Source organism: Falco biarmicus, chromosome 2 (genome assembly GCF_023638135.1).
Source record: "Falco biarmicus isolate bFalBia1 chromosome 2, bFalBia1.pri, whole genome shotgun sequence".
Taxonomy (NCBI): domain Eukaryota; kingdom Metazoa; phylum Chordata; class Aves; order Falconiformes; family Falconidae; genus Falco; species Falco biarmicus.
Window position 1 is genome coordinate 45,483,509 of NC_079289.1, and position 26,031 is coordinate 45,509,539.

General features: G+C 41.1%; 1 protein-coding gene across 8 annotated transcripts in view; it reads left to right on the plus strand.

Moving 5' to 3' along the window:
* The window catches only part of LMO7 (LIM domain 7), a 131,041-nt gene that overhangs the window by 42,805 nt on the left and 62,205 nt on the right, over nucleotides 1-26,031 (plus strand). For all 8 annotated transcript variants that reach the window (XM_056328302.1, XM_056328295.1, XM_056328294.1 and 5 more), the window contains exon 4: nucleotides 14,025-14,131. In XM_056328302.1, the coding sequence (XP_056184277.1) occupies nucleotides 14,025-14,131 (107 nt within the window). The remainder of the gene's footprint in view (nucleotides 1-14,024; nucleotides 14,132-26,031) is intronic.

A 26,031-nucleotide genomic window follows, 5' to 3' on the forward strand; every position in this document is an offset into this window, starting at 1 on the left:
CCAGCTTTGAACATGGGCATCTGAAACACTGTAGAGTGGTATTTTTGTTTGGTTTTTTGTTCTAGTGGGGAATTTGGAATCCTATAGGGTGAAGAGTGTCTTGATGGGTTTCTGGGTAGGGTATTTCAAACACTCATTTTCCTGGTTCACCAAGGCCCAACGTGCCCTTCTGACAAGTGCTACTCAAACATCATTCTTCTCTTTAATGAAATATAATATACCACTACATTATATAATTTACTTAATGTATCAGAAGGTATTAATTCCACTTGCACCAAGGCAACCACCTCAAAGAGTGGGGGAGAACCGCTTTGTTATGGAGATCATCGGCATGTACCTTCTAAACCAGGAAAGTAGGGAACAATAAAGGTAAGGAGGGAGAAATGTAAAAGAAAGCTATACCAAAATGAAAGAGAAGATAAAGACAGGGTGGAGAACGTAAAAATGCTGCCATTAAACAATATTTTTGTAAGCCTTTGTGTCTAACACTTTGCAAACTGTGGAACCACCCTGGTATTTCCTTATCTCTTGTCATCAAGTAGAGCTGGCCAACATTTTCTTTTCTGTGGGAAAGTTTTCTTGACAGGTTTTGGTTTCATTTGGGTTTTTTTGTGTTGGAGGGGAATGGCATGCAGATGACGTTTTAACTTTATTATAGGACACATTAAATTTTTTTTTTTTTCAGGTAAAATCCACATTTGCAAAGTGAAGATTATTTCAGTTTTATGTTTTATTTAGGACTTGGCTACAAAGCTCCTTTTCTAGATTACTCAATCAAATTAGTTCTGTTTTCCACTTTAATTTGAAAAATCTGATGGTAATATTAATATGAGAGGATTTATTTTAATTTTAAAAATACAATTTTTTTTCAAAGCAGCTCTAATTCTGCAGTTCACTACTTCATATTGAAAATCCTGATTATTTTCTCCTGCTGTTCACCTCCTTGTGTCTAGTATAGCCTTTATATTGGTCCATGCTTTCTGACTTCTTGCATTTTGTATTTCTCTTCTAATAATTTGATTTTTAAAAATTGTAAACTCCTGCTCTGTGAATTTGATTAGTATGGGCTACATTAGTAATATTAATAGTAGCTTGTCTGGTATGAGAAAATGAGTGTATGAACTTCTTTCTATTCTTTGTGAACAATGAGGAAGGGCAAATACACAAATACATGGACTAAGTTACACGAAAGCTACTGTTGTTTGCTTTGCTACCAAACACCAAAGAATAAAAGCTCAAACCTGGAAGGAATTGCTGGCTGTGCATTCATTAACGGGGCCCAAAAATGTTCATAAGAAATAGCCTCGTAAATTTTGGCTGAGAGCTAGCTAATGAGCTGGTAACCATTTGACATGTCTGTTTGCTTGTCTGATGTTTTCTTTCTGCAGCGATGAACGAGTAATACTGAGTTATGTGGAGTGGTGTTTTTTCTTCTGAAGGTTTAAGTCACCTTTTTGAAGAGTACCAGGACACACTACAGCTGATGCAGCAGATGTGGGTTCTGCCTTGAGCCCTGCCCACATCACCCTCTCTCACGGCTGGCCTGGCTCTTGGGGTTTTGATTTGTCTCTGAAGTGTTAAGTTCAGAGGTACCGGGTAAATGTATACACAGCGCTGCTGCGAAGGATGAAGTTGCCCAAGTCATATTTGATGTCTTTCACCTGGAGGCTGATTAGTCTTGTATTGCTTTTCATAAGGCAAGGCACAAGATGATACATGTCTTTTTTCATGAAAAGCTGGTAATTTCAATATGTAAACAAAGTTAATGAGCAATGATGCCTCTTTTTCCAGTTGCATATGCTCAGCAAGATTTTGGGGAATTCAGAAAGACAAGTATTTTAAGAGACTTCTAGTTACTTAGCATAATCCTTACATCAGTGGAGATTTTTGTTTTAGAGTAGCAGTCGGTGTTTCTTCTGACTTTCAACTTCAGTATGTCTAAAACTGAGGAGGAAGGGGGAGGAAGCGAAAGTGGGTATGGTCTGACAGAACTCATGCCCTGCATCACACGTGTGATGTCCTTTCTAAGGCAGCTTATACATCTAATGCAGGCTCAGGAGCACTTCAAATGGCAGAAATAAGATCAGGTTCCTCTATACAGTAGTAGTTATCGACCTCTTTTCATTCAATATCCTTTTTATGCTGCAGGTAACAGAACTTGCCAAAAGTGTTGTTTTCCTTTTTCTTGTGGGAAGCAAGAGATTAATGGGAAATGGGAAGCATTAACCTTTTTAAAAATGGGTGCAGGAGGGAGGGCTCTGGGAACTACCGACCTGTCAGCCTCCCCTCTGTGCCTGGCAAGATCATGGAACAGATCCTACTAGAAGCTGTGCTAAGGCACATGGAGGACTGGGAGGTGATTCAAGATGGCCAGCGTGGCTTTACTGTGGGCAGGTCTTGCCTGACCAATACAGTGGCCTTCTGTGATGGAGTGACTACATCAGTAGACAAGGGAAGAGCTATGGATATTGTCAGTCTGGACTTCTGGAAGTCCTTTGACATGGTCCCCCACAACATCCTTCTCTCTAAATTGGAGAGGTATGGATTTCATGGATTGATGGATGAGGAATTGGTTGGATGGTCACATCCAGAGGGCAGTGGTCAACAGCTCAATGTCCAGGTGGAGATCAGTGACAAGTGGTGTCCCTCAGGGGTCCGTACTGGGACCAGTACTGTTTAATATCTTCATCGATAGCATAGTCAGAGGGATGGAGTGCAGCCTCAGCAAGTTTGCAGGTGACACCAAGCTGAATGGTGCAGTTGAAATGCCTGAGGGATGCAATGCCATTCAGAGGGACCTGGACAAGCTCAAGAAGTGGGCCCGTGTGAACCTCATGAGGTTCAACAAGGCCAAGTGCAAGGTTCTGCACCTGGATTGGGGCAACCCCCAGTATCAATACAGGCTGGGGGATGAAGGGATTGAGAGTAGCCCTGAGGAGAAGGATTTGGGGGTACTGGTAGATGAAAAACTGGACATAAGCCAACAATGTGCACTTGCAGTCCAGAAGGCAATCCATTTCCTGAGCTGCGTCAAAAGGAGTGTAGCCAGCAGGTTGAAAGAGGTGTTTCTCCCCCTCCACTCCACTCTGGTGAGATCCCACCTGGAGTGCTGCACCCAGTTCTGGAGTCCTCACCAAAGGAAAGACATGGACCTGTTGGAGTGGGTCCAGAGGAGGACAACAAAAATGCTCAAAGGGCTGGAACACCTCTGCTATGAAGAAAGGCTGAGAGCTGGGGTTGTTCAGCCTGGAGAAGAGAAGGCTCCAGGGAGGCCTTATTGTGGACTTTCAATAGTTAAAGGGGGCTTAGAAAATTTCTTAGAAAAATGGAGGCAAACATTTTAGCAGGGTCTTTTGTCATAGGACAAGGGTTTTTTAAACTAAAAGGGGCAGATTTAGACTTGATATAAAGAAATTTTCTATGATGAGGGTGGTGAAACACTGGAACAGGTTGTCTGAAGAGGTGGTAGATGCCCCATCCCTGGAAACGTTCAAGGTCAGGTTGGACAAGAGCTCTGAGCAATTTGATCTAGTTCAAGATGTCTGTGTTCATTGCGGGGGCGTGGGGGGGTGGGCTGGGGTGGACTAGATGATTATTAAAGTCCCTTCCAACCCAAATCATTCTATGATATTACCTTGAGAGAATACGTTCTCACCTGGGAAGTGACACAGCGTGGTATTTCAAATGTAGTCCTCAAACAATGTGTCAGATTTCTTACCTAATGAATTTTAGTGAGATTTTGTCAGTGCCACAGAAAATGCAATCGGAAATTAGCATGTGTGTTTCCGTTGTAAAAATTGGATGTTTCAGTTGCTTGTACTGCAAACTCCTAAGCAGATGTTGTTTCAAATTTGGGAAAATATAATGGGGGCACAAACTGGGGGAATGAAAATCCTGATTGAAAAAAAAAAAAAATAATAGAAAGTTATAAATTGTTGTTGGTCTTTGTAAATTTATGAAGCATTTTAGAAACCTGATCATTATGCTTAAAAATGTAAGAAAAGTCTTACCTCTTATATAAAATTTTTTTTTAATATATTAGGCTTCTGAGTACTTAGCAAAGATCTCTTTACCATGGTTTTGGTTCTACACCAGAATATAGCAAACTGTGGGCAATGGTAGTTTTAGTGGCTTTCCTGAGGTCAATCAGTAATTCAGAGTGGGGGAGTAGGGTAGGGGTGAAATTTGGACTCTCAGTGCAATTCTGTCATAGACTATCCTGCAAACAAACAAACAAAAAAGTAAAAAGAAAAGAAAAAGTCTGACCTGTGTTCTGAGAATCTAAAACTATAAATTAGCAAATGTTAAGAGTGATGCAAGACCCGCTAGGAATGTATGCGGAACTATAAATCACTTCTGGTACTCTTTCTGCTGTCTTATGGGAAAGAGGAATGTGGCTTGTATGGAAATACCTCTCTTAGACAATTAAGAAAAGAGGGTTGTGTGCTAGAAAGGAAGTATGGTTATTAATAGTTAGAGATGACATTGTTCTGTAGTCTTTCAATGCCTGATAGTGGGAGTATGTAATCTCGGCAGTGGTTTACTGATGTTTTGTGTCCTTCTGCTTGAAAACATATGGTATGTTTCAGCCTTAGCTCTGAATTTCCTTTAATTGTTTTCTGTTGCTGCCTAAACACTTTGAAATGTAGGGTGTGGGGAAAGAGGAGGTTGATGCAAACTCTTTGTGACATTTTTAGTAGCTGCTCAAGACTTCGATCAACCCAGACAACAGATTGAACTTGACAGGTTTTGAGTGGGTGATGATGAAGTGAAATGTATCTAGGAGGCATTAGTGGGGAGAAATTATATGGGTGCCAACCCCAAGAAACAGTGGTTCAGCTACTCGCCCTGGTTGCTTGTCAGGAGACGGTAAGTGCTGTGCCTGTTGGCTAATGCGTGTGAATCAAAAGTAGTATTTTGGGGAAGCTTTAAATGAGATCATGTCTTCCAAACCGACGCTTCCAGTGTGTTGCTGGGATGAGATGTCAAAATGGTAATTAATTCATTCAAAAATTCTGGTAAACTAGTGCTAAAGTAATATGATTGGCAGCAGGAACTTTCTAATGTGGAACCTTTTCGTCCCTCCTCCTGCTTTGAACCAAAGCTCTGAAAAAGTGTGACATTTTTCACCTCAACTTGCCAGCACTTAACAAAATACATAAATCCAGTTGCCAAACAAACTACAAACAAATTCCATTTATGAACTCAGTCAGCTGTAGTCTGTGATATACTCTGCCCTTTTTTTGCTGTTTTTATTTCTTTAAATAACTGATGACTGTTTCTGTGTTTGTAAAGAAACATTCCTTCCTAACTGGAAAAAGAATGTCAACCACGTAGAAAAGGTACACACCTTAAATCATACTGGTGTTGTTTATAATCTGATTTCTCCTGCGTTTGCCAAGGAAGCATGGTTTTGAGATTTCTTGCAACAGTCAGTCTTTATCTGTGTTAAATCTTCATTAGCTGGACACTACAGTGGTTGTTTTTTTTTTCTCTGGCTTGTCAGATATTTATTGATGTGCTTTGTTTAAAATTTGTTGGCAATTTCCAAAGACAGTAGAAGTTAATTGCAGCGGTGACAGCTTTTGCTGTGGTATCAGTGCTGGAGCTGTACAGCTGTGCTGCGCACTCTTCTGTTTGGTACAAAATCCTCATACCACATGTTTTAATGCCTGTCTGAACACCTCTGTGCCTGTGTGCCTGTGCTGAATCACCCTCCGCCAGTGATGTATGTAAAGGAGCTATTGAATACAATACCCGCATCAAATGCTGCCAAATGCAGAGGACTGAGCTGTTTGGTGACCAGGCGTGCTTTCTGTGGGGCACGAGGGCGGGGAGGGACATGAGGAGGCCCGGCACTAATGCAGGAGTTCAGATGGGCTGCAAGGCAAGTTGTCTCCCAACCTGCTCGTTGATCCGGGTGTGCTGGGAGAGCTTCTCAACAGCACAGGACAAGCCCATGTAGGGCAGCAAGGGTTACATACAGTAGTAGGATGCTGCTCCTGTTGAGAAACAAAAGATATCTGGCTCCTAAAGGATGCAAAGTTGAACTTCCAAATTCTGTTTTAGGAAGAATGGAGTAATGAATTATAGTTGAAAAATCAGGGACTACGTGAAATAAGAATCTGAGACAACTTGCTCTGTTTCAAGCCCTGTGTGTAGAGGGGCTCAATTTTATCTATATAAAACTGTTAACCTGTGCAAGCAAAACAGAAAAGCTTCTGTATACCACTAAAAAAAAAAAGGGTGGGGGGAGGCAAGCCCGGCCAAAACTTTGTGTTTCAAGAACAAGAGGTCTTCTTTTATTACTCATTAGGCTTCAGGGGAGTTTCACCTTTAAGTGGATTACTGTCGTTCCAGTTCTGTGTAGTGGAGTGACTTGGCGCTGGAGTATTTAACACACTTTGCTTATAAAGTCTGTTTTGTATAAACCGTTTGGGGTGAAAAGCACATCACTTGATTATTTTTTTTCTTTTTTTTCCTTTTTTTCTTGACTTTGACTGGAATGCAACTAACTGGTGGGAAAGTTAAGGCTTGTCTAAACACAGAAATAGCCCAGGATGTTTATTCCGTATTAGCTTTCTGAGACTATACTTTCTTTACAGTAAAAGTGCCTGTGACTGGGCGAGCTAAATTCCCCTTGTCTTGTCCAAAACGGGATGAAACTGTGAAGTACAGAGAGCTTTCTTGATAACAAGACATGTCTGCATGGGGTGCCCACGTGCTGTACTTCTGCCCTTCTCCTTTCCAGCTGGCCTTACTGGTAGCAGTGACATCCCAGAAACACACCTGCAGTTTACAACCTGATATTCACTCTCTCTTATCAGTAAAAGGCTCGTTTGGTACACATTGGTGCTGTATTATTGAGCTGTACTGTCATAGTAAAGGTTATGCTGTAGAGACATGTAAGAGACATGGGCCTGGGAGGGCTTTTGAGTCACTGGGGACAGTTGGTCCCTTTCTGTGTCAAGCACCTCAACAGCTGTCAACCCAGAAGTCCTGCTTCAAAATGAACCCATTAATTTCTGTTGTGCGTTTTCCTTAATCCCATTACTCCTGTTGGAAAGAAACTGTGGTGCTCAGTGCTGTGAGAGGTTGCAGGCAATGAGGTGAGCTGGGCAGAGAGGTCTTGTGCTGGCCATTACACACAGCGGTGGGCAGCACTGGGAGCTGAGGAACAAACTGTGGGGAAGATCCTTCAACACACACCTTGGTCTTACAGAGGTCTGTGACCAGCTGCTGTCATTACATGGAGCTGGGGTCTGGGGGATGAATGAGGCTTTTTGTCCAAAACCAGAATGGTTCTTACCTGGTAAGTCTGCTTCAGAATGTGGTTTCCATGGTGGTTGAACCCTGAGACTTGTGAATGGCAGTGGTGAAGGGGAAAGTTCCTCTTCCCAGCTGATTTACAGTTACTGGTACTGGGAGTACTAAGGTAATGGGAGAGTTTGTATTGGCAATGGGAGCACCTGCTTTTTGAGAGGAAAACTGGAAATGAGTTGTTGAAGAGTTGGTGTCTGTAATCATGCATAGAGCTGGGGCAGGGAATCCCTGTGTCAAGGATCACAATAATTTATTATTTTACCCAATGTGGAAAAACAACGAAGGGCGTGCAGAGGGGAGTGGCAAAGCAATTAGCATCGTTTCTGATCTTTGGCCAATACAGTGCTCAGCGCACTCTGTTACAGGTGGTATAATTTACTGAACAAAAGCCCTGAGGTCACTCTAAGTCAAATTACGCCTGTAGGATGATTGTTTTAATTATTATTTTTAGTTTTGGGCCCAAAATGGGAGGAAAAAACCCTAGTTCAGCTATTCCATTCCTCCTACTCCTCCTTTCTGTTCAAGGTCGAACCCGTTAGCAGCCTTCAGAGAAACAGAGCTGTAGGAGCTGGGATCACAATCTACAGATGGGACGAGTGGGTGATGGGGATCAAGCATCCTGATATGCAAGGCCAAGGTGGTAATTGGGAGTTCCTGGCTCCCAGGCCTGTGGTCAGACCACAAACTTGGTTCAGTCCCATTCCTCACTCTTCCCCTCACCCCTTCTAACCCCAGCTGCAGCCAGCACTAATAACCGAAACGTACCTCCGAGGAAGAGCAAGTTACCCGACTTGTTCAACGAGCTCCTGCTGTAGGTTTTTTCCCTCACTCCACCTCTGAATATAAACAGCGGGTAGCTGTACAGTGCTGCTGCTGCCAAATGCAGCTTTAAATTCTGTATGAAACTGATATGAACTGGCTTTGATGGTCAGTAGAATGCTACATCTACAAAAAACATTTTCTACTTATAGAAATTACCTCTTGTTGTAATGGAAATACACCCTTATTTAAGAGAATGAGGATGCCAATAAAGAGGGTTTGTCGTGAATGCTGAGCTGAAGGAGGCACACTGTAAGCTTTCAAGGTGACTCCAAATGTCTTCATATAGTACTAAGATAAATGCCTGTTACATATGATCAAGTCAGATGATTTTCAGAATTCTGTAGCCAGAAAAAACCATCAATCTCTCTTCCTAAAATGTTGTAAGTTTTTTGTTGCTAGGCACTGTAGGTACTGGGTGGATTTTTTTTTTTTTTTTTTTGAGCCCAGAAATTGAAAACAACTTCTGGCACCAAGTCATGGCCTGGATGATGCTGGAATACTTATACTGCATGGTCCTGTGAGCATAGGGTGCTGTTATGAAATACTGTTCCCATTCTTCCCCTTCATACTCTGCAAAAAACCCACCCTAAAATCCCCAGCAAAAAAGAAACAAAACAGAGCTTGAGTATCAGTAGAAATAAGGGCTTTAACTGAAATGGTAGGTATTTGCGGGAGAGTAGGAGACAACCTGGAGAACTGTCTTCATCTGTTGGCTGACGCAGCCGGGAAAAACAGAAAAACACCACGTTAATTAAATTGTTTTTCTCCCAGATGCCAAGTGAACTGAAAGATGTGCCACAACTTGTATGCCTACGAGATTTCACTGTGTTTCAGTGCATGCGCAGGGCTTCAGAGGAACAGTTAACTAGGGAGAAGGCAGGCTTACCACACAGTATGACTGCACCCTAAAGAAAGCAAATGTATTTACACATGTATTTAATATTCCTGCTGCCCTACCCAGATAATAATGATAATGAGGGATTTATTTTTTTAATTAAATTGCAGCTCAAACATACAAGCTGAATTTAGTGTGATTTTTGCATTGCATATAAGTAATCAAAATAAGATGGTATATGCACATGATGCGGAGACTTCTTAATTACCTTTCACTTCATGCTCTTTCCTTTAAGAGATTTTTAAAATTCTTTTTGGTATTTATGCATTGTATGTCCATTCTCAGGTTGGTGGTTTTGGGTTGGGTTTTTTTTCCTACTTAAGGTCAACTCTGTCTTGATCTTTTTTGCATTTTATCTTTTCCCTCATTTTCCTGTTGCTCATGGTTGTTTTGTTTTGGTGTTTTTTTCCTGTTTTAGAAAGTGCCCACCCCCACCCCCCTTTTTTCAGGATTTGGGTGGGGGTTTTTTGAGGTGTTGAGGAGCATATGTACTTTCCCCCACCTCCACCTTATCAGCGCTGTCTTGTCTTCCTTGTCATAGTGCTGCTTCACCTGTATCTCAAGTTCTTGCCACAGTGACATACGTTAGGAGCTGATCACAGTGCAAGCACGGCACCACTGCTGCTTCTGATCACTCTCTTATTATTATTTGTACATTTTTTAATCATTCCTTTTTTAAAGGAAGGTGTCTGTATTCTTATATTTTCCCATATAATGAGTAGCTTCTTGTGTTTTCTTTGTGGCCTGAAAGATAGTGATGGGAACGAGGAGAACTGCAGCAGCAGCCCTGCCGTTCCCTCCCCATTCACATGATGGAGGTACAGAGCTCGGCTGCAGCCCCCTTGCCTAGGAGCAGAAGCAGCACTGAGGTCCGGCAAGGAAGGACAGGGAAGGCTCAGCTTTTTCCGGTCCTCATGTCCATGAGGATGCAGGAGTGAGAAAAGCAACCCTACTCTCCTAGGACATTGGAGGGAGGGCATGGACCACACTCACTTTCAGTATGGGCAAGGCATCTTGGCTCCTTCTCAATGTTGGTTAGAGGGGGATGCTTTAGCAACAGGCAGAGGGAAGGTTTTGTGGCTAGTGACACCCTATGGGGACCAGAAAGGCAGGTGCATGCCTGAAAGTGTGTGGTATCATTTGTAAGTCCCCCAGACAGTGGTATTTAAATGCCTGCTCGTGGATGACCTGCTTCCCACTGCTGGCTCCCTCTCTCCTGTGTTACGACTTAGCAGAGTTTTTGGGTGCGGTTTACTTTGAAGTTTGAGACAAAAATGAAATGCTGAATTGTAATAGCTCTACCTAGTCAGCATTCTGTGCCGTGCATTTAATGTAAGTCTGTACGGTGTGTGGGAAACTCAAGTCGTGCTGGGAGCATCTGAAATGCTCTGCTGTCTGGGGGGAAAAGCAGTCCCACTCCAGTCTCCTTCCAGCTTCCCCACCCCCTCCCACCAAAACACTTAGAAGTAGTAAAAACATACTAGAAATGAATTACACTTGAATTTTGTGGTTAAGACTTCAGGCTTTATTTTTTGTTGTCATTTAAAACCTGTAGTTCTGTGATGCTAATTCCAGCTGCACATGCTCGCAGAAATACACTGATTGAGCTTTGTGTATTAAAATCATGTAGTTGATTTTTGTCTGTTATCTCTGTTAGTTCAGGAGCTTCGTCTTTTAATGGTCAGAAACCTTATATGTTTTCTGCATAAATGTATTTGATCTGCCTGACCAAGCTTTTGGGCTGGACAGCTCTTCTCTCCCCTTCTGGTTTTGGTTCCCTTGTGCTGGTAGATGGCAGCAGTTATTACCTCTTGTGCTCGCCCCATTTTATTAGTGTAACGGAACCACGTTCTCTAGTTCTCATTATATAGGTCCCTTGTCTTCCCTCATCATCATACTCCTCTTTCTCTGCATCTCTGCTAATTCCAATCTGTAAAGGGCCTGCCCTCATTTACAGAGACTGGGGACACCTCAGTGGCAGGGTTGTCGTTAGGCACAGTGTGAACCCTTTTTTTTCTCAAGCGCGCCGCTTCGGTGACTTGTGGTCACGAGGAAATAGGTCTGGTGTATTGTGCTTCTCCAGGCTTTTGAGTTCAGAATACTTAATGATTTTTGTGGAGTACGATGAGATTCAGATTGCAGTATACCCTTTGAAGCTGCAGTGGTAATGACCATTAGTCCTGTTGAAGTACATTTATTTTGGTAAAAGGAATAGTGCGATGACTTCTATATTTGAGCGCATTAATCACCGAACAATGTTCCTGTTCACATTTCTAATGATAAATCTAATTGTGAGGTTGATAGCTTGTCATTTTTCTTCTGCTTATTTCTGTGCCGCTATTTAAAATTAATATTCAGGTTCATTATTCTGGTGGAGTTTAAAACATCTGCTAGCTATTTTCAGACCTGTAGCTTTGGTGATTACCACAGTGATTAGGGATGGTCAAGAATAACTTGGCAAGGACAGTATTTAGAAGTGCTGATTTGTTGAAATTACACCTTTTTGTGTCAATATCCAAACTGGAGCAATAGCCTTTTGGGTGTCACCTCTGGATGCTCTGGGGGTCAGCTCCAGGCCGTGGCTGAAGGAGAGCTGGTGTTGGGGCAGTTACCTGCGAGATGGCAGGCACGCTCGAGCTGCTGGCTTAGGAGCTGGGGGCAGGCAGGTTTTGAACCATGTTTCATCTTGCACGTGAGTGCTGTGACTAGCTGTGCTCTGCCTCCCATGTTATCTCCCCCTGCCTCTGACCCATTTCTGAAGGTCTTGACTCATGTCAGCGATGATGTTCTCAGGGCCGTGTTATTTATCAGGAGGCTGACGTTTGATAGGTTTAATTGCTGCGACACCTTCTAAATCAATTCTCTTGTGTGCCGACAGTTCAGTGGTTGTGCAGCCAAGCAGTCATTGATGAGCAACTCCTCTGCTTTGTTTTTGTTGTACTCAGGGTGTAGGCAGCATCCATTTCTCTAAATCTCTGAATCTTCTTCCTTGTTTACCTGCACAACATGCTTGTTTTCCGCAGTTAAGTTGACGTAACCCATCGTTTTGGGAGTTTACTCAAGTTTTGGCAATGGGTGAGACCAATCAGGGCATGTTGCCTTGGTTGGCGTTGGTGCCACTTAGTTCATTACCTTGCAACTGCTTGTTCCTTGCACCCTGCTGCTTCCTTCTTTTGCCTTTCCTGCCAGTTTCTTGGACTCCCCAGACCCCTGGACGCTGACAGTTGTGTGTGATAGTTGTGTGTCTGTTGTTATTTAACAAGTAGTTAATCTTCCTGCGACTGTAGCCTGTTGGCCTCTTCTATGCTGAAGAAACAACACCTTTTCAAGTCCTTGGGGTTCTGGTACTAATGTGACACTCAAATATTAATTGAATAAAACTGACTAGTTTAGCCAGCTTTCCCTGTGATGCATGAAAAGGAAAAAGGAGCATTGCATGGGAAGGGGAAAAGTAAGTGCCCCTCCTGAGATTGCACCCCCCAGCATGAAGCTGTACCTTGGCCACTTGTGCCAGCAGCCCCGTGGATGCTGCAGGAGCTTGTGCGGAGGCGAGGTTGCCTGTCCTCTATCCTTCCCAGCCCCCTCCTCTCTGCCACCACATTGTGTCCCCCATCACCGTTGTCATGTTGCAGCCCCCCATAGCAGAACAGCCCCCACCATGGCACATCGTGCATCAGGCTTTGGGGCATAACCGTCACCGTGTGAGACACCTAGGATCTCTCGGATGTGGTAACACGAAGCCCACAGCCTGCACGGGGAATACCTTGTTCAAATATTTTCTTTGAATTAAGCTATGTTTACAGACTGATAAGAAATACTAGAATCCTCGGGACCTTCAAAACAGAAGGTTGTGAGATTCTTAGGTTTGTTTTACTACTACTGTCTGTATTAAAAACAGCTGTTGTTTTCTCTGTGGATTTTTTAAAAATAAATTTTAAATGATGGAATAACTGTTACCAGTGATGTATCAAAAAAACCCCCAAAAAAACAACACGAAACCCAAACCAATTTAAAGTGTATGACATTGCCGAAGCAGAGCTTTTTGGTACTGTTAAACACGGGTACCAGTACCTTGAATTACAAACCCTTCGAATGACAGGGCTGTGCGTAGCTTACGAATTAAGTAACTTTGTGTACCTTTTCCTGTGGCTCCCAGCTGAAGGGTGCAAGTGCGCAAGAGGGCACATTCTTTTGTTGTTGATAGCATTCCGGCTTAACGAGAAGGAATTTCTTGCCTGTTGCCTATTGTTTATGAAGTGGAAAGCGATCACAAGTTGTATAATCTCTCCATATCGTTGGATTTTTAATTTTTTTTTTTTAAACCCTGCTCTCACGAGTCTGTTGCTCTGCAGCAGGTGCAGCGAGTGGGTGCTGTAATACGCTGCACCTATATTTTGTTATATGTTGTTGTGAGCTGGAGGGGTCGGGGGGAGCAGGGAGGACGAACACAAAGAAGCAAAAAAAAAACCCAAGTAAGGAAGCAGGAAAGCTGAATACAGTTTGGTTTCTGTGTCTCTGGAGCTCAGCTCGGCAACCAAACCCAGACTCCAGGTGCAATATTCCCTCATCGGTCTGTGAGCATAGAAACGGCGTGTCCCTCCTCTTCTTCCTCCCCTGCCAAGAGTTTCTGGGTGGTGAACGCCAGTAGCTGGAGTTATTTTTAAAGGCAAGAGGTGAGGCTTGTCGTGCAAAGCTGGGAAGAGGGCGTTTGTTTGCTGAGCGAGCTGACATCAAAGTGGTGATTGCTGCCTACTGGCTCACCAGTGCCTTATGCCAGGTAATCTTTAACGTACCCCTCAGTCACTGAGATGGCAGCCCAGCCTGCCTGTGTGCATGAGAAATGACCTGTGTTTGTGATCCAGAAGATTGCTTTTTCAGTATTAGTTACATGAGCTGGACTTTGACATTTAGAGTCACACTAATCATCTTGCAAAACCTGCTTAGTGCTTTTAACTAAGCAACTGCCTTCTACTTCTCTTTGCAGGATAATATAAATGTTTTTCTGAAAGCGTGCGAAAATATTGGACTGAAAGAAGCTCAGCTTTTTCACCCAGGAGATCTTCAGGATTTGTCCAATCGAGTTACAGTCAAGTGAGTTTTGTGGTTTTGCTTTCTCCCTCCTCCCTCCCCTTCTCCCTCTAAGCTGTTTCACGGTGGGTTGTTTTTTAGTTGTTTTGTTTTTTTTTTTTTTGGGGGGGGTGTGTGTGTTCAATTTTTTTTTAATGTTTGCTTATGGAAAATTATTCCTCTAATGCGGTATGAGCAGTTCTGAATACTGTGGTGAGTGTTTAAGCCTTGTTAAGACTGGTAGATAAGACTTGCACAAATTTAATTTAAAAAATGAATTATCATTATGCCTCGTATGCAAACTAATTGTTAATGAATATTTACAGCATTTAATATGAGATGGAAACTGTTCAAGTTATTTTAAACTTGGAGCAATATTAACTGTTAAATGGTATTGAAAGCATTGCTTCCCTTTATGCTTTGAGATTTACTGATGTAAAATCTGGAAGGCTGAGGTGGTACTTCTGATGCTTATCTGAATGGCTCTGAGGCTTGGGTACAGTGTGACTACAGGACTGCTGGTCTCACCACTCCGAATATTAATCAGGTGTTTGTCACCAAATGTCACATCTCCTGTCAAGGAGGGGGGGGGGGGGATGTGTGTCTGTGTAGAAACCAAGTACTGGATTGCACAAAGGGTTCATGTTTTAATGAGAAAAGAGTTTTCCTGTGAAATAGAAGTGGTTCGGTTCTGAAATACTATTAGCAGATCTCAGATTTCAGAACTGCTGTGTCTCCTAATAGGAGTTTTATGACTAGTTCTGAGAGATTTAAGGTGGAGTTTTCCTATATAGACACTTCACAGGTGTTTTAAGAAAAATGTGTCATGTAAAAATACTGTCTTGGGGCATCTTGCTTTGTTAAAGTATTAGTTGGTTTCATTGTGTTGGCACAAAGGGTGAATTTATGAAATCTAAAAAAACCCCACAAAACAAAAAACAGCTTTGGTGAGTTTTGCTGGAAACCTGTGAGGTTAAATGTTAAGAATTGATTCCCATCTTAAATTACCAGTTTCATGAAAAAGGAATAGGCAGTAATCCTTCTGTAAACACAAGGGAAAAAATATTGTGAAATGGCACATAACTGCTTTAATTAGAAAGCAGTCTTTTGTAGGTGGATCAGGCAGTAGTGTGTTACCTGTACCCTCTTCCGGGTTTCAGAATGAAAGTTCGCACCGTTTTGAAGGCCTGATACTTGAGATGGCAACGTGTTTGTCAATCTTTGACTGATACCCGAAACATAATTTCTCACTAATGTGGTGTTCAGGGAATGGGCACCTTTCCAGGACACTGTTACTCTCTCTGCTGGTTCCTACATCATGCTGAAATCTGGAGGGGTTGGTAACTTCTGCCTTGCTTTAATTATCTGCAAAACTCTTGCTGAAGTTATTTTGGTGGAGGTTTGCTCCAAGAGTACAGCTGTGAAGTGTTGGAGGTGGTCAGGAGCTGGTCTTCAGCAGCATCAGTAGGACAAGCTGAAACCCCAGGGAGGTCGAGTTAGCGAACTGTTGTGCAAGATGTTGTCCAACTTATCCCTACGTTAACCACTGTGCCCAAGGGAGGTCAGTTTTTTGGGGTTTGTTTTTTTGTCTTTTTTTTGTTTGTTTGGTTGGTTGGTTTGGTTTGAGGGTGGGTTGTTTTGTTTTGTTTTTTTGATCCTTTCAGCTCTACTGGTTCTCCTCCCAGCTCTGGGAGCAGAGGCTAAGGCTGGATTTGGAAGTCCTCATAAGACAATGGGGGTTTTACATCATACCTACTTGGCATTGAATTAATTAGTGTTTTTCAAAAAGCGGCGTTAACCATTGAGCGGTTCTTATGGACAGCAATGCAAGGAGTCTGGCTTAGAGTCAAAAGAGCTGCCAGCCATGTAGCCATGCTCTTTTAATTTGTGTCAATATAAGCTTGATTTTCCACATGTTATTTATCATAGGACAGTCCCACAGTGTGTGTAAAATGCTTAGAGTAATTCAAAACTTACATATCTGAGCATGCTGTGAAGTGGTAATGACCTAACTGTGCTAGCACATTTTGATGTGTTTAGGAATTTGCGGAAGGACAGGAAGGAAGTTTTTATTCCAATAAATGAAAGAAAGAAGTTATACAAAGATAACTCCATTGAAAAGTTAATTATGCGTCATTTGATTACCCTAAGGGCAAGCTAATTTTCAAAGGGTTTCCAGGGAAAGTCATATGTGTGTCAGGAGAGAAATGCTGTTTGATCAGGAGCTTTATCTGATGTATTTTTTACTTATTTCTATTAAATAATAATTTATCTCATACGTTCAAGCTGAATTACAAATTTCTTCAAAACTTGTAGGTTGCCAGGCCTCAGAAAGGGGGTACTATTTCCTGTCTTGCTTTCATGTTATCCAGTGTTAACCATAGTTTCAAAATTAGAAGTAAAGAATTTCTTGTCACAGAGGGAAAACTTTTCTATATGCTGATTTCATAAAAGATTGCATTTAATTATTGGCTTTGTAACATTCCTAAGCAAATTCATTTTACTGCCATTGCCTGAGACCTATTGCCCATATCTTAAACCAGCTGTGCTAGGCTGTACAGGATAGCATTGTGTGCCTGAAGCAGTGTCTATTTTGACACCTCAGCAGCGTTGCTGTGTTCTGCTGTTGCACCACCGTTAGCACGTGTGTTTTATCTACCCAAAATAGACTAAATAAACTGTTGTTTAAACAGTCAGCTTTTCAAGCTGGGGTGGCTGGAGATAGTGTGCTGGTAGGATGCACGAATGTACTGCCAGACGTAGGGAGATGCTGGAGTTGCCTTGTATGTGGGAAATAGACAAGAGGAAGGTACCATTAAATGGGTGGGTCTGCTGCTGTTGCTGAGAATTGCCATCTTATGTCAGAGCAAAATTGGTCTCTGACACTGGCTGGGGGGTTGCACCTCAGTCCCTGCTGCATTTGGCCTTTTGTAGACTTGTCTAATAGCTCTGCCTCTGGTGCTGGGAAGGTCCTACAGGAGGAACACGTGGCCTCTGAGGACGATGTGCTCTGTGAAGAGGTGTTCCCTCTGTTTCTCCCATCTCTGCTGCTGGGCAGTTGTGTGTGGTACCTCTTCCTTTTTCTTACCTTGTGAGAAATCCTTGGGCTGTCAGCATCTTGGACCACTGCTGTATCCCACCTGGGCAGGCTCCCTTCCCAGCAGGAAAGTTATTTTCTCCTCATACCTAATTTCTGGGCGTGCATGTTGCCTTTCACTATACCTCTGCTGATAGGACTTTGTCTTTTTGTCTCATCAACAACACCAAGCCATTCAGAGATACCAGATGCTTTATTTGTATGTGGTGTCACCTGAGTTAAGGTAAAGACCCTCTGTTCCTCATGGCTTGCCAGAGGCTGTACTAAGAAAATAATCTTCCCATCTGGTAAGGAGGTTACAACTTTCACTTGTATTTTTTCTGTTGCAACTGAGATGATGCACAGGCATGACATGAAACCCTCCTCTATAATTACTACTAGTATCTGGGACAGGAGAGGCAAGTATCCTCTTAAATATCCAGACTCTCAGTTCCAAGTGATTATGTGATTATCCTTTTTGCAAAGAAAAAGCTTCTTAAGATTTTATTGTTTAGAAGTTTGTGTGAAGAGAGCTGGTCAAAATTACTGGTTGCTGTTCAAAGCTTTGCAGACTTCATGCTTTGCTAGATCGGAGATGAGTTTGGTAGTTGGGTGATGTGGAAAAAATACACTAGTGTGGATAGTTTCTTTTCTGCCAATGAAAATGGGAGCAGGGATTAATGTCTGAGATTTATAGCTCAGTCTTCCTGTAAATCTGCAGAAGGTATTGCTCAATGGTATAGTACGGCAATGTGTCATGTGTTCCAATAAAGATTATCCAGATGGACTTACTCTTCACACACTATGTCCGGCAGTCATGTGCACATCATCTTTTTTCGTGGCTAGTGATTTGTATAAATGTGTATGTGTTCCCCTTCAATTCTTTCAGTGTGTTTGATTTTGTTTTGGTGTTTTGGTTTGGTTTTTTGTTAGCCTAAGATTTTATGTTTAAATGGAGGAGATGTTATTTTAAAATCCAGCAGCTTGGTATTTTTTTTCTTATTATTAAGGTTGTCTTAATACTTCATTTGATTCTTTTTTAGTTCTATCAAAGTAAGAATGTAATATGAGCTTAGTGACTCTCAGTTGTCAGCACGGTTACTATTTAAAAATGTTAAGCACTTCCTTACCCAGCTCTCTAGAGGTGACACACCCAGTTGTTCCCAGCTGTGGAAGGGTTCTTAGTAAAATCATGTCATGGAGGTACTGAGATGGAATTTGTTATCCCAAGCATCAGTTTTAAAGGAGGCAGCCTGAACAATCAGACTGAGAGCATAGCTAAAATTTGTCTTATTTCTCAAGCAAATAAATTATTGTTCCGATATAAGAATTAAATTCTATAAAATGAGGTATCCGCTTAAAGAAGCTCATTAAATACTACTAATAAATCCAAACAATGGTGGGTTAAAAGATGAAAATATTAAACTAAGAAAAAAAATACAGAATAGAATCATTTAGGTTGGAAAAGACCCTTAAGGTAGAGTCCAACCATAAACCTAGCACTGCCAAGTCCATCACTAAACAGTGTCCAAATACCTTTTCTCTCAGAATATGTTCGTTAATGGTGAAAGTGAGGCAAGGTCTTCAATTCATCTGTTAATATATCTAGCTTGCTTTCTTTATCACAAAGTCTCTCTGCAATTCTCTATTTTCATGAGCACAACTGATAGCTGCGGGTACCTGCCGTTCTCACCGAAGTGTCTCACCAAATAGGCTAGAGACCAGTCTGAGTAGAGGGCTGGCAGTCTGTGCCCCCTGAAGATTTGGGTGCTGGTTGCTCCCCTAGGCTCCTGAACTTACAGTCTTAGAAGGTCAGGATGCCACCTAACCTTGGGGCTGCCTAAATGTCTGCATAGAAGTTTGCCTAGCACTGCTCTGGTCCAGGTGATGCTGTCCCAAAATCTGTGCTCAGTCTGACATGTTGAACTGAAACTCATGAATCCATTATTCACTAACAGTCTTGCTTTCTAGCCAGGATTCATCTGGCATCCTCAGAGCGTGCCTACTATTTTCTTTGCAAATGCTGTTTTCTAGTAGCCAGCAATTTGGTTTAACTTCCACTTAGAATCATAGAATCAATTATGAAACAATTCACTCTAAAATCCTAAATAGCAACCTTGTTCTAAAGCTACCACAAGCCCCTGAGTTCTGATGTTGAAGTTTGACCATATTAATTACATTCTTCAATAAAATGTCAAATTAAAATATTTGGCTTCTATGAATATTATTATGACAGGTTTATATGTAGAATAGGTCGTGAGTGAAACTCAAAAATTGTCTCCAGACATAGCTGGAAGTATCTCATCACCTTGCAGAACTTGGTATTTGAATAAGGCGTTCACTTTTTTTTGCTGCTTTGTACTTTTTCATGTATTCCTTATCAATCCTGTATGCTAAATTAAGTGTAAATTATATAAAGCAATAAACAGAAGACCTTGCTGAAGTCCTGCTGAAGCGGGATTAAGTGCACACATAGATGAGATAGTGGATCTCTGACTCTTGCCCTGGTATTTCTAACTTTTGGATAGTTTTAACTTAGCAAGTTAGTGTTTCTTTAGCACCATTATTTTTCATGATTTCCTAAAGCAAAAAAGAAACCCTAGAAAAACTTGAATGCCGTGCTTTCTGTAGCATGAAGTTCTATATAACTAAAGCTAACTGGAGAGAAGTAATGACTGTTATCTGTCATGTTAGGCATTTTGAGTTTGAGACAGGCTCTCTATTTCAGTTCAGAAAGAATACTTTATGAATATGAAATAACACAAAAAAGTTGTTCAGGAATTAGGTGTTTTTAAAATAAAGCCTAAGAAAATTAAGTAGTTGCTGTGTGATGCAGCTATAAGCACATATTTTACATCTTTTCAGCCATCTGGAGGAGGGTACATTTCATGGGCTTTTCTTCTGATTAAGTAAGAACGAACAATTATACCCAGTAACTATTTTAAGCATGCATATAGAATCACTATCTGCCATATCACTATTGTCCCATTCTAAGCAACTCTCTCCTTTTAGAGGCTGTCAAAAGGGAAGCCTTCTAGTACTGAGTTAAGCCAAACACAAAGCATCCTCTAGCACCTACCTTCTTTATGCTATAATTCAATTCAATGAATAGAATTCAAGATTACAATAGCACCAGTGCCTCCTTTCAGTGATTAAGTTGCCTCACTTGTCTTTTTGGGTACCACCACTAAATGTGCAGGTATAATAGTGTTCCTGAAAAGCAGTACCAGAGGGTGGTGAAATGCAGGTGTAGCTTCTTCCAGTGCTGTGTTCAGTCCATTAGCAAATTCCTCTTTCTTGGTAGGAAAGTAAGTGCACGGTATTTAGTGGATGTTAGTTTCTAAGCAGAAAATATTATGATTTATGTTTTTAAAAAATGTCAGTTGATGTTTCTCATTTCTTTCATGTTCTTCCTGTGTAGTTCTGGGCAATATGCTGAGTTTCCTGATTCCACTTGTGTTTCCTGCTCAGGGTGCTTTTTTCTGAAGGGTCAACAAAGGCAAAGTGAAATTTCTGTTCTATGGGATGAATGTTGCCACTGTCAGACAGATCACTGAAGAAAGCAATCTGCATAGAAATGCCTGAAAAGATGGTCTTTTTAAGTGGAGGATTGTTGTCAGCGTTCTTAAGAATTTAAGAATCTGGGTTTTGGAGAGCTTTGATTGGGAAAGCAGTACCACATCTCAGCTTTTGGAGGACCTTATTTTTTTTTTTTTTTGGGGGGGGGCGGAGTTTCTTTACCAGTAACACTCAGCTCTTTAAACTTACCTGGAAGCTTGGGGTGTGGTGATGATGATGATGATAAATTCTTTTGGGACTTGTATCCCATTTTTTCCTTCTGGTAGAGCTGCCTTATTTTGCTAAAACGAGACAGAGTCAAGTACCTTGAAAATCGATAATTTTTTTTTTTTTTTTCTTAAAAAAAAAAGGAGGGAGAATGCAAGTCAATTTGGACAGGTAGCTCAGAGCTGATGTTTGCAGTTCATAATACTGAATTCATCCTTGGATCTTCCTCCATATCTAATACATTTGCGGAGTTGCTATATTTTCTTGAAATCTTTTTGACTCAAGAATTTCATGCTTATAATAAGTGCATGATGGAGCTGAACCTGAATTTACTGTGCTGATTTTTTTCCAAGAAACAGATATTTTAATGAGTTGAAAAACTTAGTTCTAATTTGGCTTAAAAAAACCCAAAACAAACACACAACACAGAACCACCCTTTCCTGCCTTTTTAGTTTGTCTAGAATAGAAAGTTGTGTACTGGATGGAAGCCAAGTGCTTCAGTGCAAGGAGTACAACAGTTGTTAGTCCAAAACTTATACCTGTGTAAGGTCTCCAGTTTATACCTGTGTGACTGAAGAACAGTCAACTGAAAGGCTTGGGCATAAAGGTTTAAAAAACTATCTTTGCTTTCATCCCAACTTGAATTCAATAAAAGGCATTTTTTGTTGGTCTTGATAGCTGAAATGCCAACCGTTTAACCAAAATTTAATTAGAACAATGAATGCAATGATTGTTGCTTTTTTTTCCCCCCTTATATCTAGGGAAATAGCATTTCTTAGCATGTGGTTGTAATAGGCTTTTATTGTGGTAACTGAGTTTCCTAGTGATACTGTCCTTGAAATGGAAAAGTGCAGCACCCTTGCTTCAGAATGACTCTAGAAATGTTCCTACAATTTTGTAAGTATGGAAATTCTCTTTTCGCTATGGCCTTTTTCATAGAAATGGGTAATATTTACTTCCCAGGCATAGCCATATTCTAAACATTGAAATGGTTCTATTTAATTTGTTTATGATATAACTAACTTCAAGATAATTCATTTCGCACATTAAACTCTTATTAATATTGATGATAGTTATGCAGAGAGAAAGAAAACGAAAATAGAGTATTTTATCAGTCTGTGCGACTGTTGTGCTTTGTGTAAAGCATTCACACTCATGTCATTAATGTGCATAAGCTTTAAATCATTGCAGTAAAAGCACTGTAGGTAATAAAATATGTTCCAGACTTTGGACTGTACCTGCTAGAAATTTACCTCCAGCTCTTCAGTGTAAAGTCTATAAAGTCTTGGGTGTGGTGCTATTTAATCTTTCTACTCAATCTGTGAAGTTTCTGATTGCTAAGAGAAATGTTTGAGATTGGTTGGGGTTTCTTTCTTCTTTTGTTGAATAACTTACCATTTAATAATTTACGCTTCCTTTAGGCGATTATACTCTTGTTAATGCTTGATTTATCTATTTTGTGAAGATGGTTCTGCTGTAAGAATGAAAAACATCTGGGATTGTACACCTGTAACTACAAGTGTACATGAGGAGTCTGAACAAATTTTGGGGAAAAAAATTACATTTCGTGTGTGTTAGTTGTATTGAGAGCAATTTGGCTCTCTCTCATGACATGGATACTAGCCTTGTATTGGAATTTAAGTAGTTACGCTGCAAAAGTGAATGATTTCCTGAAGGAGGTCACAGTAGCTTTCTGCTGAAAGGTGTTGATTTGTTTGAAATCTTCATTTTTGGTCCTATAACTATTAGAAGTATATTTGGAATAACTTTGAGGGGGGTACAAAACCATTATTACTAAAAGCCTTTGCAATACTTTCACAACACTTCTGCTTTGTGTTAAGAGAAGTTTCAAACCTTTCAGGATCCCTGTGGGAATCCATCTAAACCTTAGGCACCTATATTCATTTTAAGCATGCACATCAATCCCTTAACATACCAATACTAAATACAGTTTATAAAACAATGCAGTAGAGAGAGGAAAGTAATTTGGATGAGTAGCAGTGAGTTATGAAAGATGGTAAAGAGAAAACCTGCATTTTTTAGTGGTGATGTGGCTTTCCCCCCCACCCCCCACCCCCCCCAACAAAAGTGCTCATCACTGAGGTTGGAAGTAGAAGGACTTTTAAAAAGAATAAGCTTGTGTTTGTGTTAATATAAATCAGACAAACATGTGTGCAAGTTCCGTATCGTATTATTTTTAATTGTATTTTACAGCTAAATTGCTGCAGTTCAGTTAGCTTTTCTGTAGACAGGCAACTCAATAGGAAGAGTTCCTATATTTAAATGCAGGAAGGTGACTTTTTAAAGTATTCCATGGATAGAGGAGTTTATCAGTTAACCATACTCTGTAAATAGAGAAAGTAAAGCTGAACAGTGTATTGACAGTTCTGGATCCTCCATACAAAACCCTATTTTTGGCCGTTTTTATTCCTGAGCTGTGATTAATACAATTGTTACAGTGCTTTCAGAGAGTTCAATTCTAATTGTTATTACTGCTTAAATGGAGCACGCATAGTATCCTTCAAAGTGGAATTAATAGATTTACTACTGTGTTACAGAATATAATTGGTAATGCAATTACAAACTCTTAATATTTTTTATGAAGTGCACATCAAGCACGTTGGACGGTTGTTTTCGTCTTGTCACTGAAACCAGCTAAAGGAAATAATGTTTTACCAAATGGTTGGAGGCAAGAAGGGGCAGGGGCAGAAATGAAGAGTGCTAGACAGCAGCCAAGCTTAGCTTCACAAAGGCATGATGTTGTTATGTTTCTTTTAAAAGATAGAGTTCTGTTGTCTTCAGGAAATAAAAGGAAAAAAACCAACAACAACAAAAGACAACCCAACTGGAGAACTCTTCTCCAGGCTGGATGATCAAGCTCAAGATCTCCAGCCCTGACCATCCCTGTCATCTCCACTCAAGTTGCTACAGTTTACCAATGTCTTTCCTGTACTGAGGGACACCAAACTGGAAACACCAGCATTATAGATGTGGCATAACAGACTGTCAGGAAAGGGGGGATGATCAGATCCATCAGCCTTCTGGCCACACTCCATTTCATACAGCCCCAGGTGCTGTTGGCTAAAACTGCAGGGGTCTGCTGCTGGCTGACGTTCAGCCCAGCAGGACCCCCAGGCCCAGCTCCTGACACTGCTCTGCCATTGCAGAGGTTACGTCCATCCCAGGGGCCGGACTTGGACTTTGTTCTTGTGGAATGTCACGAGATTCCTGCAGAGCCAGTCCTCCCAGCAGCCCTGCCCTCTGGTGTATCGACTGCACCCTCCCTGCACTCCCATCTGCTCAGGGAGGGAGCGTGGTATCAGAAACTGACTCAGAAAGAAAAATTTGTGAAAGGTGCTGCAGCCAGTTGCTGCGACAAGAGTAAGAAGGTTGACTAATGCAGATGATATTTCCTTTTTCCTTTCCCTTCTAGAGAAAACATCCTGCAAATGTAAACATGTACACACCTTTGAACCCAATATGTACAGATATGCATCAACTGACGTGGATTCCAATGCATTACACAATGAAATATTTAACTGGGGCAGAGAAAGGGAGGCTAAGTTCAAAATACTTCTGCTTTTGCAAACGCTATTAAATTACAGACAGCCCCTTGTGCCCTGTGAATAAATGCTTAAATATGCTTGTCAGCTTTATGGCAAAATAATGTATTCTTTTTAACTCTGTGACCTGATGTTTGTAAGATGCTCTCAGCTGTGATCGTTTTCTGGAGTAAAGGGATGTACTTGGTAAAGCACTAAAAATGCCTTGGTTGACAGAAGGCACAGTATATTTATGTATGGCTTGACTTGGAAGATGGGATGTATTTTCATCACAGATCCATGCAGTTATGGAATTACTGTAGAATTCCACAAACTAATCCTAACCTGTCCAAATTTACCAGCATCAACTACTCTAGTAAAGAACTTTTAGTAGTAGTTTGCAGGTTAATTTTTCAGAAACTGTGTTCTTTTTTATGTATAAAATAGAACTTAGGTTACTTAAAGTGAGAACAGAAAAATCAGAACAATTCCAGTTTTGTCTATAAAGTGATGAATTCTGGAACAGCTGATACCACTTGGGCCTTAGATATAAGGGGTTAGGAGTTTTGTGAGAGTGTTGTGAAGGCATCTATCTATTCAGTGTTCAGTGCCAGTTCAAGAAAAAGAAACAAAACAACAATAACCCCACCAAAAAACCTAACAAAAAACCCCAAACAACCATCCACCTCAAAGAACCACCCAGAAACAAAACTCAAGCATTGTTAAGGAGTATTAGGAATGGAAAAAACAATGGCAGATCACTGTGCTGCTGTGGGTAGTCTGGAGTTTGCTGGTGTTATGAACACCATCTGAAGATTTGGACTTTGATCGTTTTCCCTTTCCTCACTCTCTCACAGCACCTCCCCAGATTCCCCTCACGTGAAATCTGTGGAACTGGAATATCTTCAGCCTCATGGCATTTCTTTGACCAAAAGTAGGAATAGTTTCTGCTGTAGGTTTAGTTAAACACACTAGGAGTCCTAGGCCTGAAGGAGAGCCGATGGATGGAGAGGTTGACAAAGTAGCAAGCTTAAAACAAACAAAAATACCTAGCAGATGGCATGGTCCAAGCACTTCAGCTAGTCCTGTATCTGATGTTACACAAATAATCAGTGAACCAAACAAAGGGGCAGTAGGCTTCTCTGTCAACAGATGCTGTGGATGATAAAAATTTACTTGATTTCAAGGGGTAGTGGAGAAGTTCACAGAAGGGAAATCTCTTAAAAGTTACTTAATACGGGGAAACGACATCTAGCTTGGGAAATCCACAAGGGAGAAGCATCCTGCCTGCTGTTTTTACTCTTCCTTAGACGACCACTTGGGATTGTGTAAGAGGATGGGATCCTCGGCTAGACAGTTTTTATTTGGCCCCATGTGGGTGTTCCTGTGTGTGGTTTTGAAAAGGTCACATACAGTGAAAGCTGCTTTTAACTTCTGTAGATGTATGATAACTTTTTCCAAGAAACAAAACTAAGAAAAAAAATACGACACAGATTTTATGGAAGCAATTAATTTGATT